The 15682-nt window shown below is 43.4% G+C and overlaps 1 protein-coding gene and 1 long non-coding RNA gene across 8 annotated transcripts in view; one reads left to right on the top strand and one right to left on the bottom strand.

Annotated features, from left to right (window-relative positions):
* The window catches only part of LOC138755796 (guanine nucleotide-binding protein G(s) subunit alpha), a 369610-nt gene that overhangs the window by 322636 nt on the left and 31292 nt on the right, over positions 1 to 15682 (bottom strand). Inside the window, exon 1 of one of the 4 annotated variants that reach the window (XM_069922427.1) lies at positions 8497 to 8617. The exons of the other annotated variants lie outside the window; for them this stretch is intronic. Within the exon in view, the coding sequence (XP_069778528.1) occupies positions 8497 to 8536 (40 nt within the window). The 5' untranslated portion in view covers positions 8537 to 8617. Of the gene's footprint in view, positions 1 to 8496; positions 8618 to 15682 lie in introns of those variants that run through there. 4 annotated transcript variants of the gene reach the window in all.
* LOC138755797 (uncharacterized) overlaps positions 9433 to 15682 on the top strand; it is a 60581-nt gene continuing 54331 nt past the window's right edge. For all 4 annotated transcript variants that reach the window (XR_011352569.1, XR_011352566.1, XR_011352567.1 and 1 more), the window contains exons 1-2: positions 9433 to 9516; positions 12038 to 12116. This is a non-coding gene — a long non-coding RNA (uncharacterized lncRNA). The remainder of the gene's footprint in view (positions 9517 to 12037; positions 12117 to 15682) is intronic.

Genomic DNA, 15682 nt, shown 5'->3' with positions numbered 1-15682 from the left:
TCCTAGAAAAGGCTCAGATCTGTGTGGCATTACACTTGCTTATTCATAGAATTCGGATCTTCCTCAGCCGCAGGCATTTTAAAAGCAAGCTAGCACTGCACATATATTTGCCTTGCCCTCCATGACCTTGGAATAGGACATCTCAGGAGAAGTGGCCCCAGCCAGCGTCTCTGGTACCTCAATGTGATTTAGAGGTCACAGCCGATGGTTGTCGGCAGAATCACAAACGGCAACGAGGAAGCGTAAAGGAGGGAGATAGATCGGCTCGTTGAGTGGTGTCATGACAACAACCTTGTCTTCCATGTTAGCAAAACCAAGGAGGTGGTTGTGGATTTCAGGAGGAAACCAGGAGAACACGAACCAGTCCTCATCGAGGGCTCAACGGTGGAGAGGGTCAAGAACTTCAAATTCCTCAAATAATGGAATATAATTTATCAATTTTAATAGCTAGATATTGAATCGGATTTTTAATCCATCTAAATTGAGCTGCCACTTTACATTGTTCGTAGTTCCCTTCAACCAATGACATCACTTCACTTTTATCACAATTAATTTTATACCCTGATATACCATATACCTGTAACTTTTTATACAGTACAGCTAACAAATTCTGTGGTTCTATTAAAACATCATCCGCAAAAAGACTTATTTTATATTATTTACTATTATTCCCTTAGTTTTTTTCCTCCGGTCTTACCATTTTGCTAATGGCTCAATTGCTAAAACAAATAACGCAGGAGACAGGGGGCCGATCTAGTTAAAGAAAAGGGTGAAGAGGGTTGTCTATTAGTTATCAACGCTCAAGACAAGAAAAAAACTCCAGAGGGTTGTTAATTCGGCCTGCGATATCACGGGCACCAGACTTCACTCCACAAAGAACATCTACAAGAGGCGGTGCCCTTATCCTCAAGGACCCCCATCACCCAGGCCATGCCCTCTTCATTCTGCTACCATTGGGTTAAAGCTACAGGAGCCTGAAGACGAGCACTCAGCGGCACAAGGACATCTTTTTCCCCTCCCCATCAGATTCCTGAATGAACCACAGACACTGCCTTACTTTAACTTTTTTCTTACCCTTTTGCGAGTCCTTCAGGACAATAAATTCTGATTCTGAGGCTCTGTCCAGCTAGAAACAAGTGCAAACCTTCTGCACATTAATGCGTCATTTCACAAAGCGCAGTCAGTAAAGACATTGCATGGATTTGGAGAGGATCCGCAATGCACGGGGCTCCTTTGTAGAGGTATCTGTGCATCTGATGGGCAGTTAAACACTTGGTGACAGCAGCACCAGACAATAGGGAAACTGATTATTTTGGTCATCGCAGCACTGCATGGATCAGGGCCACTGTGCAGGCTCCGGTACCAACACCAGCAACTCCTCAGCATGGAACGAGGAAGATCATTGCGGGGGTTCCCTCATTAAATCGTTAATCCTTTGCAGCAGAGCACCTGGGAGTCAAGATTAGGCACACTTAGAAAAGGATTTGAACACCTCAGCTTAAATTGGTTTGGAGAAAACAAAAGAAAAAAAAATACACGACAATATTCAATACACAAAAGTGCAGGAGAAACTCGACAGATCACGCAGCGTTCTTTGTGGCAAAGATAAATTACCAACCTTTCAGGCCTGAACCCTTCATCAGGGTATGAGCCAACAGCAGGCAGGCAAGGGAAAGGGGCAGGGGAAAGAGCATAGCCCCACAGGCAAGAGGTGGGAGGGCAGAAGAAAAGAAGCTGGGAGCTGATAGTGGGAGGAGATAGCTCTCTGAATGGAGAGGGAAGGGGGTGGGGAGCTGGAGGAAAGGAGGCAGGAAAGCAAGAGGGAAACAGGGGAGGGGGCCTTATGGAAACTGGAGAGTCAATGCCATCTGGTTGGAGAGTGCCAAGACTAGAATATGAGGCGTTCCTCCAATTGGTGGGGGGCCTCAGTTTGGCAGTGCAGGAGGCCATGGACAGACATGTCGGCCGTGGGAGAAGTGGATGGCCGCTGGGAGGTCCCTGCTACTGCGGTAGACAGAGCAAAAGTGGTGAACGAAATGATCTCCCAGTCTGCGTCCAGTCTCTCCGACGTACAGGAGGCACCGGGCGATGGAGATGGCCCTTGGAGACTCACAAGAGTTCATTCCCCTGCAAGGACTGTTTGGGGCACCAAATGGTGGAAAGGGAGGGGGGGGGGGCAGTGTGTGGGCAGAAGTATAGCATTTCCAATGGTCACAAGGGGTAGGAGTCACAGAAATGAACTGTTTATGATCGGGTTTACTTTGTTCTGCAGGCAATCTAGGCAAGTCAATCTTTACCTAGTACGGTGGTCTTCAACCTTTTTCTTTCCACTCACACAACACATTAAGTAATTCCTATGCCATAAGTGCTCTGTGAGTGGGAAGGTTGTGAATCATTGCTCTAGACCCAATTGTTACTGAAATATTTTGAGAAAAATTGTAATTGGCCCATTTCCTTTGGAGTTATGAAACTGTGCACATAACGAGTCAATTGAGTACGATTAAAACAGTGGTTTTCAAACTTTTTCTTTCCACCCACATACCTCCTTAAGTAATCCCTTACTAATCACAGAGCACTTAGAGCATAGGGAAAACTTAAAATGGCATGTGAGTGGGAAGAAAAAGGTTGAGAACCACTCATCTCGTGCAAAAGGCAGTGCAAGAATAGAATCAAAGGTGAAGCAATAGTGTGACAATAAAACAAGTGTGCAAGGAATAGTGTCATACGATAAAAGTGCAAGTTCAACATTGAAGAAGAAAGAGCAGTTAATCAGTGCAAGGTGTCATCTTTTACGAATGAGCGATCTATTCAAGAGTCTGATGAGAGTGGAAAAGAACTTATCCTTGAATCTGGGAAGCGGCATGCACATTGCTCATAGAATTTGTGCGGGGGGGGGAGGGGTGGGGGGGGGGAGAGAGAGGAGGTGAAGTGGGCCAGAGGCAGGGGAAAAGGGGAGATGGTTAAAGAGAACAAGCTGGGTTCTTGAGGGAACTGCAGCAAGCAGTTGGGGGTAGAGGCTTCACGCTTAGTGGGCCAGAGGGAGTAGCTTGCCAGCAATGAGGTAAGTGGCGGGGCCGCTGTCAGCTTATATAAAAAGAAAGCCAAGTTGGCATGTGTGGGCAGTGTGGTGCCTTAGGGAGAGAGCGAGGAGTGGGTGGGAAACTTCCCAAAGATTGATCAAAGCTTCACCTTATGCAGAAAGGGAGCTGTAAAATACAAAGGACATTAAAAATGCATTGGTTTCTTTCCACTTCCAGCTTGGATTTTGATGCCTTGCTCTCAGTTCAGTTCTGACACTTCTCGGGCTTCCTTTACTGCGGCAATCAGACTCAGAGGGCCAAATCTGAACCTGCCCACGCTCACTGACAGGCCAAAGCAACAATTCAAAATCTCATAGGAATGTTCGAACCTGGAGCTGTGGGGGGTGGGGGTTCACCATCTGGCCCATCCAGTCTGCTCATTCAGAAAGATCACGGCTGACCTGGCCGTGGACTCGGCTCCACCTATCTGCCTTTCTCCCCATAACCCTGTGCCAAAATCTATTCATTTGCATTTTAAATACAGCACTACAGCACAGCGCAGGCCCTTCAGCCCTCAATGTTGTGCCGACCCATAGATACCGACCAAAATGAAACTAAACTCTCTCTACCTCATTACCCCCTATTTTTCTTTCATCCATCTACCTGTCAAACACTCCTTTTACACAACGATCCCACTTAATTGGCATATGAATAACCCATGTTTAAAGCTGGGTTGGGTCATTCACGCTGAATCAAAAGCCGGATCGAGATGCATCAGCTCTGATACCACCTACCTTGGTGGGTAATACACGGGATGAAAATGACCCCCACATTCACACAGGTAAGTGAAGCGGTTAAAAGGCAGCTAATTCCCGTGTTTTTTAATGGCTGTGTAAAAGGGGTACAACAGCCACTTAATTGCCCCAAGGTTTCAGCCTCAACTACTAGGCCTGGCAATGCATTCCAGGCACCCACAACTCTCGGTGTAAAATAACCTACCCCTGATGTCTCCCCTAAACTTTCCTCCCATCACCTTGTACAATGTCCTCTGGTGTTTGCTATTCCTGCCCTGGGTAACAGGCGCTGGCTGTCCACCCTATTGATGCCTCTCATAATCTTGTAGCCCTCTATTAAATCTACTCTAATCGTTCTTTGCTCCAAAGAGAATGATCCAAGCTCTGTAAACCTTGTCTCATATTTTCCAATCCAGGCAACATCCTGGTAAATCTCCGCTGCATTCTCTCCATAGTTTCCACATTTTTCCTGTAACCAGAACTGAATACAATATTCTAAGTGTGATTTATAGAGCTGCAACATGACCTCATGACTCCTGAACTCAATCTCATTATTAATGAAGCCCAGCATATCATAGGCTTTCTTAACTGTCCTATCAATCTGTGAGGCAACATTGAAAGATCTATAGATTTGGACCCCAAGTTCATCCACACTGTTAAGTATCCTACCATTAACCATACTTCAAAGTTTGACCTACCAAAATGCATAACCTCACACTTATCCTGATTGAACTCCATCTGCCACTCCTTCTGCCCAACTCTGCATCTTGTCTCTATCCTCTTGTAACATACGACTCCTCCAGTCTCGCATCATCTGCCAGCTTACAATGTGGCAGTCTCCACTGTTTTCCTGAGCAGAGAATGCCACGGATTCACCACTCTCTGGGAAAAGCAGTTCCTCCTCATCCCCGTTGTAAAATCTACTCTCTCGAATCTTGAGGCTGGTTCTAGTCTCACCTGCCAGTTGAAGCGACTTCCCAGCCCCCATCTCATCTATTCCTCTCATAAGCAGAGGGCCAGGCACTGATCCTTAAGAACGGATGGACCCAAGAACACAAGAACTAGGAGCCACGGCCACCTGGACCATCGAGCCTGTTCCACCATTCAATAGGATCGTGGCTGATCTGGCCATGGACTCAGGTCCACCTACCTGCCTTTCCCCCATAACTCTTACGGCTCCTACAGAGCATAATATTGCTCTACTGTTTCCTTCTGCATACTTTTCAAATGGGTGATTTTTGAACTTGGGACAACATGTATGACCGTCAGGAGTTTGTGCATGGCTTCCCTGCAGGGGGTTAGTCTTTGGCCAGTTTCACCTTTCCAGAAGCTTCCGAGAATGCCAGAGCTGAATGGAGAGGTGGGTGACAGGCAACCACAAAGCCGAAGGAGTGCACGGTCTGGCTAACTGCTTGGCAATGAGGGAACTGGGCTGAGCAAGGAAAGAACTCCAAGTCCCTACCTCTGTGGAACAGCATTTCAAAATGCTACTATTACAGGAAGGGGTTTCTTCTACTTAATTGTTCATGGAAGGCAAACTTGGCACATATTGGAGATGGATTGAGTGGCTTGCTGGTGTGGACTCAACCCGGCTACTGAGGATCTGGAGTCATAAGAGACTAGATTGGGTGAGGGTGGGGCATTTCCTTCCTGATAGAACATTGATATGGCAGCCAGGATTTTGCGGTCATCATGACTACCGCCAGGATTTTACTCCAAGTGATTTACATCTCGCCCATCTCTTTTTATCAACATAGGCTTTTTCCACTGAGGACAAGAGAGACACAAAGCAGAGGATGTGCGTTAAGGGTAAAAGGGGAGTAGTTTAGATGGAACATTAGGGGGAACTCCCTATTGGTGTACGAGGACACCAATACCCATGAGAGTAAAGCCCTTCAAAAGGTAGTGGAGACAGCCCAGGATATCACCGGCAAAATCCTCCCCACTATTGAGAACATCTACAGGGAACGCTGCCATCAGAGAGCAGCAGCAATCATCAAGGGTCCACACCACCCAGCACACACACTGTTCTCGCTGCTGCCATCAGGAAAGAGGTGTCGGTGTCACAAAACTCGCACCCCCAGGTTCAGGAACAGCTGCTCCCCCCTCCACCATCAGACTCCTCAACGACAAACTCAATTAGGGGGTCATCTCCCTGTATTACACAGTTTGTTTACATTCGTTATCTGTTTACAGTTCTCTGCTTACATGTATATGCTATGTACAGTTTTTTCTACACTACCATTAAATGGCAAATCTGCCTCAGAGGAAAGAATGTGTTATCATGTACGCCCTCTGACAATAAATCTGAAATCTGAACATTTTCACACAGAGAGTGGTGGGAGTGTGGGACGAGCTGCCAGCTGAATTGGTGAATGCGGGCTCAATTTTAACATTAAAAAAAATTGGGACAGGACATCCACGTGGATGGAAGGGGTACGGAGGGATATCGGACTGGGTACAGGTCAGCGGAACGAAGCAGTGTAGTAGTTCAGCACAGACTGGAAGAGTAGAAGGGCCTGTTTTCTGTGGTGTAATGTTTGACGGTTCCAAATGAGTTTACCTCACCACAGATGCTGCCTGCCTTGCTGAGTCTTTCTGGCATTTTCTGCAGCTTCATTCAATTTCATTATCCCCTGACTGTATATATACAACTAGATGCAATAGCATTTCTCCAGACCATGTACACATAATCACATAAAGATACCATTTAAAATAAATATATACAAATATTTTGGAATGATTCACTCAGTTCATCAATCTGACAGCCTGCAGGAAGAAGCTATTTCCCAGTCTGGCAGTCCTGATTTTGATGCTCCGTACCTCTTTCTTGATAGCGGTGAGCCAAAGATACTGAGTGCTTGATGGAAAAGGTCTTCATACTTACACTGACCATCCCAACCCTTTAAAACTCCATCATCAGACATCTCGCCTCTATGTACAGCATTAAAATGTGTGTCACTGAACCATCTAGTGGCCTGTTAAATTAATGCAGAACTCAAAAGAATTGGGGAAATGTGCAACGTCACGCAGCATCTGCAGGAAGCCAAGGGTGACCAATGTTTAGGGCCTGGGCCCTTCGTCAAGATCTAAGCAAATAGCAGGCAGGCGCCTGAATAAAAAGGTAGGGGGAAGTATGGGGGGGGGGGTTTGGGGAAGAGGAGAGGAGGGAGGAAGGGGTAGGGGGCGGAGCACGGGACAACTGATAAGAGGTGAATACAGGTGGGAGGGTAGAACAGAAAGAAGCTGAGGATTGATGGGGGGAGCGGGTAGCTCTCTGGTACAAGTGAGAAATTGGGTACATTTGACCACCTGCAGAAGATGCTACGAGTATTTTATGAAGACGTGGTAGGAATTTCATTAGGTTGTACTTCTGTAATGAAACACAAAGGTCTGAATACACCGCGGTTGAAGTAAATCACAAAGCTGGAGAAACTCAGCCGGTCAAAGAGTGTCCTTTATGTAGCGAAGGTAAATATGCATAACCGACATTTCGGGCTTGTCTGACTGGTTGAGTTTCTCCACCATTGTACTTGTGTCTATGGCCAAAAGATGTAGAAGCAGGATTTGGCCATTCGGCCCATCAAGCCTGCTCCCCAATTCGAATCATGGCAGGTACATTTTCTCCTCTCAACCCGATTTTCCTGCCTTCTCCCCATAACCTTTGTCACCCTTACTAATCAAGAACCTATTAATCACCATTTTAAATAGGTTATTGGCTCATAGAGGTCAACAGACATCATGGGCTGAAGGGCCTGTACTATGCTTTAAAGTTCTATTTTCTAAACCAGTGGTCTTCAACCTTTTTCTTTCCCCACTCACAGACCACTTAAAGTAATCCCTATGTCATTGGTGCTCTGTGATTAGGAAGGGATTACTTAAGGTGGTCTGTGAGTGGGAAGGGAAGGTTGAGAATCACTGCTCCAGACCCAATTGTTACTGAAATATTTTGCTTGAGAAAAATTGTCATTGGCCCATTTCCTTTGGAGTTCTGAAACCGTGCACATAACGAATCAATGAGGTACAATTAAAACAGTGGTTTTCAAACTTTTTCTTTCTATTCACATACCATCTTAAACAATCCCTTACTAATCACAGAGCACTTATGTCATAGGGAATACTTAAGGTGGTATGTGAGTGGAAAGAAAAAATTTGAAAATAACTGTTCTAAACACATCTGTTCTAAAACTATAGCCTCCACAGCTGCCTTTGGCAACGAACTCCACAGATTCACCAACCTCTGGCTGAAGAAAGTTCTCCTCATCTCTGTTCTAGAGGAAAGTGGTTGTACTCTGAAGCTGTGCCCTCTCTCCCACTACTGAAAGCATGTTCCCCACGTCCAGCCAACCAACCCTTTCAATGTTTGCTATGTTTTACCTTAGCCTCAACTCCAGTTCTCTGCCTGCACCCATAACCTTCGATTCCCCTTTAGTCCAAGTTATGCCATATTTAACTCCGGTTGTTTAGCTTCCAGGAGTAGAGTGTTCAAAAGATTCACATGTGAAGAGAATTTCTCCATCTCCACCTTAAGTGGGTGACCCTTCATTTGAAATAATGTCCCCTTGATTCTCTTTCTCAACAAGGAAAGGCTCTAGTCAGCAACGACCCTGTAAATCTTAGATTACATTGGACAATAATTTTTTTCAAAAGGTTTGCTGACACATTGCATTAGTTCAACTGACCTAAAATGTTTTGTGTCCGATTTGCGTTTGTACTCAGCATCTGATGCCTCTCGTGTCAGTGTCCAATAGTCGGCCAGCATTGATGGATTCCAGTTGCCCTGATTCCACTTTTCCATGGTCGCAATGTCCTGGTAGAACCTTTCGCCATGTTCGTCACCGACTGCACCAAGATCAGCAGGGAAGACGTTCAAGCGCGAATGCAGAAAATGAATCTTCTTATTTATTTACTTAATATTTCACTGTGAGCTACTTTAATAACAATATATACATTCACCATTAAAATATACACAGTGACATTTTCTCCCTTTTCCCCCACCCCTTATAAAGCAAAAGAAAGAAGAAAAATAAACAATAAAGTACAAAAGAAACAGAAATAAATAAATCGTGTCGTCCTAAATTCTATATTTAAGTATTTTCGTATTTGTAGTTTATCATTTTAAGAGGTGGAGGTCTGGAATCAGTGGTTTCTAATATACTCTATGCATGGTTTCCAAATTTGTTCAAATAAAGTAGATTTGTCTTTTAGATTGTAGGTAATTTTTTCTAATGGAATAGAAAATGAATTTTCAACGACGTGTTGCACTTTCAAAGTTTTACATGCTTGACTTGGAGTTAAAATATGACAGGAAATCACAAAAATATATCTGAAAAACAGTGCTTATAGGAAAATTTTAAGGTGATTTTTGTGATCAGCAGTTCAAAGAGCAAAGGGTACACCCAAGTGTTCAGAAAGCAAAATCTTCCCTGCCAGTGGTATTTTACACAAAGCCACTTGTGAACGCCAGCGAGGGAAGTCCCTACTTGCTCAATCATTCCACGGAAGACAGCTCCTTCACACCAAACATCCATTCAGTCGGCTTTTCCTGGACTCCTTCCAAGAACATCCAATCAGGAGATCTTAATCACTGTTCAGATATTTATTTACTTTCAAAGAGAAGGAGGTGCAACTGTTTCCTCTTGAAGGGGGCGGGTGGAGGGAGGGGAAGGGCAAAGGATCGGCGACTCGAGAACCCTTTACAGGTACGTGGCAAAATATTTAAACAAGGGGGAAAGTAAGGTGGCATACCTTCAGTGACTGCTGTGACCATGAGTGATCTGACACGGTACACTGAACGCTACTGTTCAACACAAAATTAGAGAAATGGGTGGAAAAGAAAACTTCGCTGCATCACAGGGGAATGGGGTGGATTGGTGACCTTTCTCAAGGAGCAGGGACAAGCAAGGTGGGCCAAATGGCCTCTCTTTGCACGCCACATTTTTAAACCAGGTGGAAATCTCGAAGGATGAGCGAGGATCTTGGATTAACAACTAAAATTGTGAGAGGAATAGATCATTTGGAAGCAAATGAACATAGAGTGAGGGGATGGACTCTCTAAAAATAGGGGAGGGGAGTTAGGGCTAAGATAAGCCAGAGGGGTCAGGGTAGGGTAGGGGTGGGGGGAGCAGCATGGTCCCAAAGGCAGGAGGTAATAGGTGGAGAAGGGAGGGAGGGCACAGCAGCGAGCAGGGGGAGGAGGGGTGGCTGGGTGGAAAGGGGTGGAGAGCTGAGGGAAAGAAGAGAAGGGAGGGAGAACGGAGAGCAGGTTAGCAGAAACTGGAGACATCGATGTTAATGCCGTCCGATTGGAGAGTCCTCCAATTTACAGAGCGTTTTGATGGGATATTACATGAGGCCATGACAGACAAGTATAGGAGTGGGAAGGAGAACTGAAATGGTTGGCCACTGGGAGGTCTCTGTCACTGACGGCCAACTCCTATTCCTTATCTTTAGTTCAACTTCAAGCTGAAGAAATTATTTGAGAAGCACAAATGAGGAAGTTTCTAAAAAAAACATAATATAAAACATCTCACTGTTCAAAAGCCTGTTGAAATAATTACTTCCTTATGTAACTGGAGAAGGGGTTCTGTCAGGAACACGCGACCAATGCTACATGACCTGCAAGGCACTGCAAGGATTTTCTGGGATTTCTTTCAGATTTCCAACACCCACAATTTTGAGCTTTTGCATAATTTAGCAGCAACTGGAGGGTTTTGGCTGATGAATCACATAATTACCTCACCAGCTACTACTATTGAGGATACAGGACACTGATTGAAACGCGAACAGGACCCACAAAGCACCAGCCTAATGGATGTAAAAAAAACCACTGCAAAATGCAAAGTTCCTGCCTCCAAATGCACATCCATTTCACGCAAGTCAATGCTACCATCGCAAGTTCACAACAAAATAGGAGACGGTGTCAGCCGGCTGTTCTCTGTAATCCCTCCCACCCATTTTAAGACCATAAGACACTGTTGAAGAACTAGGCTATTCAGCCCATCGAGTTTGCCTTGCCATTCAAATCAGGTGCTGATTAATTTTCCCACTTAGCCCCACTGTCCGATCTTTTCCTCATAACCTTTGATGCCCTGGTTAATCAAGAACCTGCCTTAAATACACCCAATGACTTGGCCTCCGCATCCGCTCATGGCAAAAATTCCACAGGTTGACCACCCTCTGGCTGAAGACATTCCTCTGCATCTCTCTTTTAAGCAGTCGCCCTTTAAACCTGAAGTTGTGCCCTCTTGTCCGAGATTCTCCCACCATGAGAAATAACCTACTTTGTCCATGCCTTTCTCAACATTCAAAATGTTTCAATGTGATCCCCCTTCATTCTCCTAAATTTCAAATAGTACAGGCCAAACGCTCCTCATGTCATAATACTTTCATTCCCAGAATCATCCTTATGGATCTCCTCTGAACCCTCTCCAAAGTCAGCACATCCTTTTTTAAACAAGGAACCCAAAACTGCTCACCATACTCCAAGCGAGGTCTCACCAGTGCCTGAAAATGCCTCAACATCGCATCCCTGCTCTTGTATTCTATTCCTCTTGAAATAAATGCCAGCATTGTATCTTCACCACTGACTCAACATGCAAGTTTACCCTCAGGATATCCAACACAAGGTCTCCCAGACCCCTTGCATCTGGGTATTTTCAATTTTCTCCCCATTTAAAAAAGTCTCAAAATAGTCTAATAGTTTTTTTTTAATGATGCCAGTTTGTACATTTTTCTCAATTCCCCTACCTTATTTTTGTATTCCTCCAGTGATCCAGTCTCCCGAGAGGTGGAGAACTGATCCTTTAGAACTGAGGTCCACTGGATCCTCGCGCAGAGGGCAGTAAATCTTTAGAGTTCTCCACCGTGGACCTCAGCCCTTTGTCTCGTCACCATAATGTTCACTGGGAGTGTTGGTTAAAAAGGGGGGGGGGGGGGGTTTGTTCAAAGAATTGTTTCCATCCAGCACACGGTATCTTTGACCCACTATCAGGAAGGTGGTACAGGCACGTCAAAAACAAGAGTGCCAGGCTAGGGAATAGTTTCTTCCCACAGGCTGTGAGATTGTTGAACAGTATCTTGTGACTGAGTAAATAATTCCAAGTATTTATATGTATTCATTTTAAATTATATCTGTTTGTATATATACAGCTTTATGTGCTGTGTATTGTGTATGCACCGTGGTCTGGATAAATGCAGTTCCATCTGTTTGTATATGTACAGCCTGATGAGGAGAATTTGCACAAGACTGGCAAGTGGATCCCCTGCAGGAACGTGTTCCAGTGAGATCACTCCTCACAAGGTAATCTCTCAGAAATACAAAAGAAAATAGTACAGTTAGCATAGCGGTTAGTGCAATGCTGTTACAGCGTCAACAACCTAGGGTTAAAACCGGAGCTGTCTGAAAGGAGCTTGTACTGTTATGGAATAAGTTAATAACATTATGATAAAATATTTCTTAAAAGGGTAAGATTGTGAGGTTTATTTATCATGTCATATTTCACAAACAAACATCTCATACAAGAGCAATGCGAGGGGTAGACTTGGTGTCTGCAGATGGCTTTGCAGAGACAATGGGAAGTGCTTGTGAGAGTTTGACAAGTAGGTGTTAATGGACCAGCATGTTTGAACAGTGTCCAGCTCAAGAACTGAGAACTCTTTTGCTGCACTTGGACTTCTTCGCTTTCACTGACTGCACCAAGATCAGCAGCAATAAACATTGGCACATATTTGGTGCAACCATCACCTGCAGAGAAAAAGAAAAGAGGAACTGATGGTCATTGCTAGGGAATTAATGCTGGCCGAAGTTAAGCATTTTATGAAGAAAACAGAAATACAGAGGATTATAGCAAAATATTATATAAGGAGTGAAAATTTGAAGAGAAAGACAATTTTCCTGAGGATAGATCTTTTGAAATGTAATTGCAATTGGAAAAATTGAATTTGGATGAAGAAAGAGAAACGGAGGGTGGATGAAGAAAGAGAAACGGAGGGTGGATGAAGAAAGAGAAACAGAGGGTAGATGAAGAAAGAGAAACGGAGGGTGGATGAAGAAAGAGAGAAATGGGAGTTTGAATTGCAGAAAGATTAGGAAACACGAGTTTGAAGAAGCTGAAAGAAGCAGGCTTTTTGAATTAGAAAAAATAAAATGAGAAGGTGAGAGGCAAGAGGTCTGAAGTTCAAACTCATGTAGAGAAGTTTTTGGCTATTGGAGAGGCTAATCTAGTTCCTCCTTTCGACGAAGGAGATATAGATACATAGGTTGCTCAGAGCTTAAGCTGGCTAAAAGAAAAGTGGCCTCTTACGCTCCGAAGTGTAATAAAGGGAAAAGCACAACTGGCAAATTCCAATTTGGCTGCAGAGCAAGTGGGAAATTATGAAACTGTTAAACAAGCAGTGTTAAAAGCTTATTAGTTGGTTCCAGAAGCACATCGATAAAAATGTAGGAATTTGGGGAAAGCACGAAACCAATCTTATATGGATTTTGCACTTGGAAAATCTGTATGTTTTGACCATTGGCGCACCTCAAAAGGAATAAATAATGATTTCAACAGATTAAGGAAATCGATATTAATTGAGGAAATTAAAAGGTGTGTTCCCAATGAGATCAAATTATACCTGGATGAGAAAGACATGAGGACATGACAACAAACTGCTAGGTTAGCGGATGAATATGCCCCGACACACAAAAATAAATTTCAGTATATTAAACCTTTTGAGAAGTTTAATGTGGGCCAAACTAGTAAGCCTGAAATTAAGTTTGGGGAGAATATTAAGAGGAAAGATGAAGGTAAAGTAGGAAAGGACAGAATTTCAGGATTTGTTTGCCATTTTTGTAAGAAACCTGGTCATGTTCTTGCAAATTGTTTAGTTTTGTAGAAGAGAAAAGGATTATGTGCATTCAGACAGTTGATTTTAATGAGAACAGAGGTTCCATACCTGGTAAGGATGTTATGGATGCATTCAAACTTTTTGTATCAGAGGGCTTGGTTTCAGTAAAGGAAGGAACTTCCCAAGTTCCAGTTAAAATTCTCAGAGATACTGGGGCTGCCCAGTCAATGTTGTTGGAGAATGTTTTAAGATGGACACAGGTGAGATTATTTTGATTAGAGGTGTTGGAGGTGAGGTAGAGTCAATATCTCTGCACAAAACAGTGTTGGATTCAGAATTAGTTAAAAGGCCAGTTGTAGCAGGAGTTATTTCAAAGTTACCCATGCAAGGAATCTTATTATGGAGTGCTTTGGCGGAGGATAACGTTGGGTCAGTGTTGAGATTAATAAATAAGCCAAGAAAGGATGAATTGACAAAGATTGTGAGATATATCTTGCATGTGCTGTAACAAGGTTTTTGTCTAAGAAAATGATAAGAGCAGAGGAAGATCCAGTTGTTAGAGACTTGCCCAGTACTTCTGAAATAGTCCAGAAGGTGCAGGTTTCATTTGAGAGTCAGGATTTATGTTTAGGCCCTTTCATGAAGTGAAAGAGCCCGACTGTAAAGGCGGAGATTCTCCGCCCTTACGTAGGGAGACTTACCTCTATAAATGTGCCATGTCCAACCAATCCCTTATAGAAAGAGTTAATTGAGCAGCAAAAGACAGATTCTGATCTTGCTGACTTGAGGGAGAAGGCAGTGAATGAGGAGGTGATTAAGGAAATACCCTGTGGATATTACTGGAAGGGTGAATTGCTAATGAGGAAATGGAGACCTCCTGATGTTCTCACAAATGAAGAATGGGCAGTGATTCATCAGGTGGTCATTTGTAAAGCCTACCTAGAATGAAATTTTAAATTTGGCCCTTAGTACATCTTTGGGATGTCTGGTTTGAGGAAGGATGTTGTAAATTGTTGCCGGACAAGTCACCTTTGTCAGGTTGTGGAGAAACCTAACCAGGGTCCTCCGTAGTAGCTCCCTTGCAACCTTCCCTTGTTATTGGGGAACCTTTCACCAGGGTTATTGTGGATTGTGTATATCCCCGTCTAGAACAAAAGCTTGGAATCAGTACTTGTTAACAATCGTGTACGGCATCCAGATTACCAGAAACTATACGATTGAGTAATATCAAAGCAAAAACAGTGGTAAAGGCTTTAGAAAAAAATTTCACAGTTTTTTGGATTACCTAAAGAGACCCAGAGTGATCAAGACAGTAACTTCATGTCAGGGTTGTTTCAGCAGTTGATTTATGAGCTGGGAATTAAACAGATCACTTCATCTCTGTACCATCCGGAAACTCAGGGATCTCTGGAAAGATTTCATTCTGCACTTAAAAATATGATGGACATTTATTGTCTGGAGAATGGAATGGATTTGGACGAAGATATTCATTTACTGTTATTTGCAGCAAAAGTCTGTTCAGGATTCATTAGGTTTCAACCCTTTTGAAATTGTGATTGGACATCAGGTTAGAAGACCTTTAATGTTGTTAAAAGAACAGTGGGTTAATGAAGTTGGACTTGCTGGATATTACTGGAATATGTTTCTAAATTTAAATATCAGTTACAAAATGTATGGACTTTGGCTCAAGAGAATCTAAATATGGCTCATAGTTAAATGAAGTGACTATTTGACAGGAATACTCAAGTGAAGAATTTTAAGACAGGAAGTAAAATGTTAATTTTGTTCCCGACACATGACAATCCTCTTAGAGCAACATTTTCTGGACTTTACGAATTGAAATCAAAACTGAATGATGTTAATTATGTGATTAAACACTCCAGATGTAGGAATAAAACTCAGGTTTGTCATATAAATATGTTGAAATCTTACTATGAGGAAAAAGGTAGTGGAGAACAGTCTGTATCAGAGGTGTTAGTTGTTGACAGGGTTGGAGGAAGTTATGGGTCATAACATCATGGAAACAGAATCTTGTGA

Source organism: Narcine bancroftii, chromosome 2 (assembly GCF_036971445.1).
Source record: "Narcine bancroftii isolate sNarBan1 chromosome 2, sNarBan1.hap1, whole genome shotgun sequence".
NCBI lineage: Eukaryota > Metazoa > Chordata > Chondrichthyes > Torpediniformes > Narcinidae > Narcine > Narcine bancroftii.
This window is presented reverse-complemented; position numbering and strand designations above follow the sequence as displayed.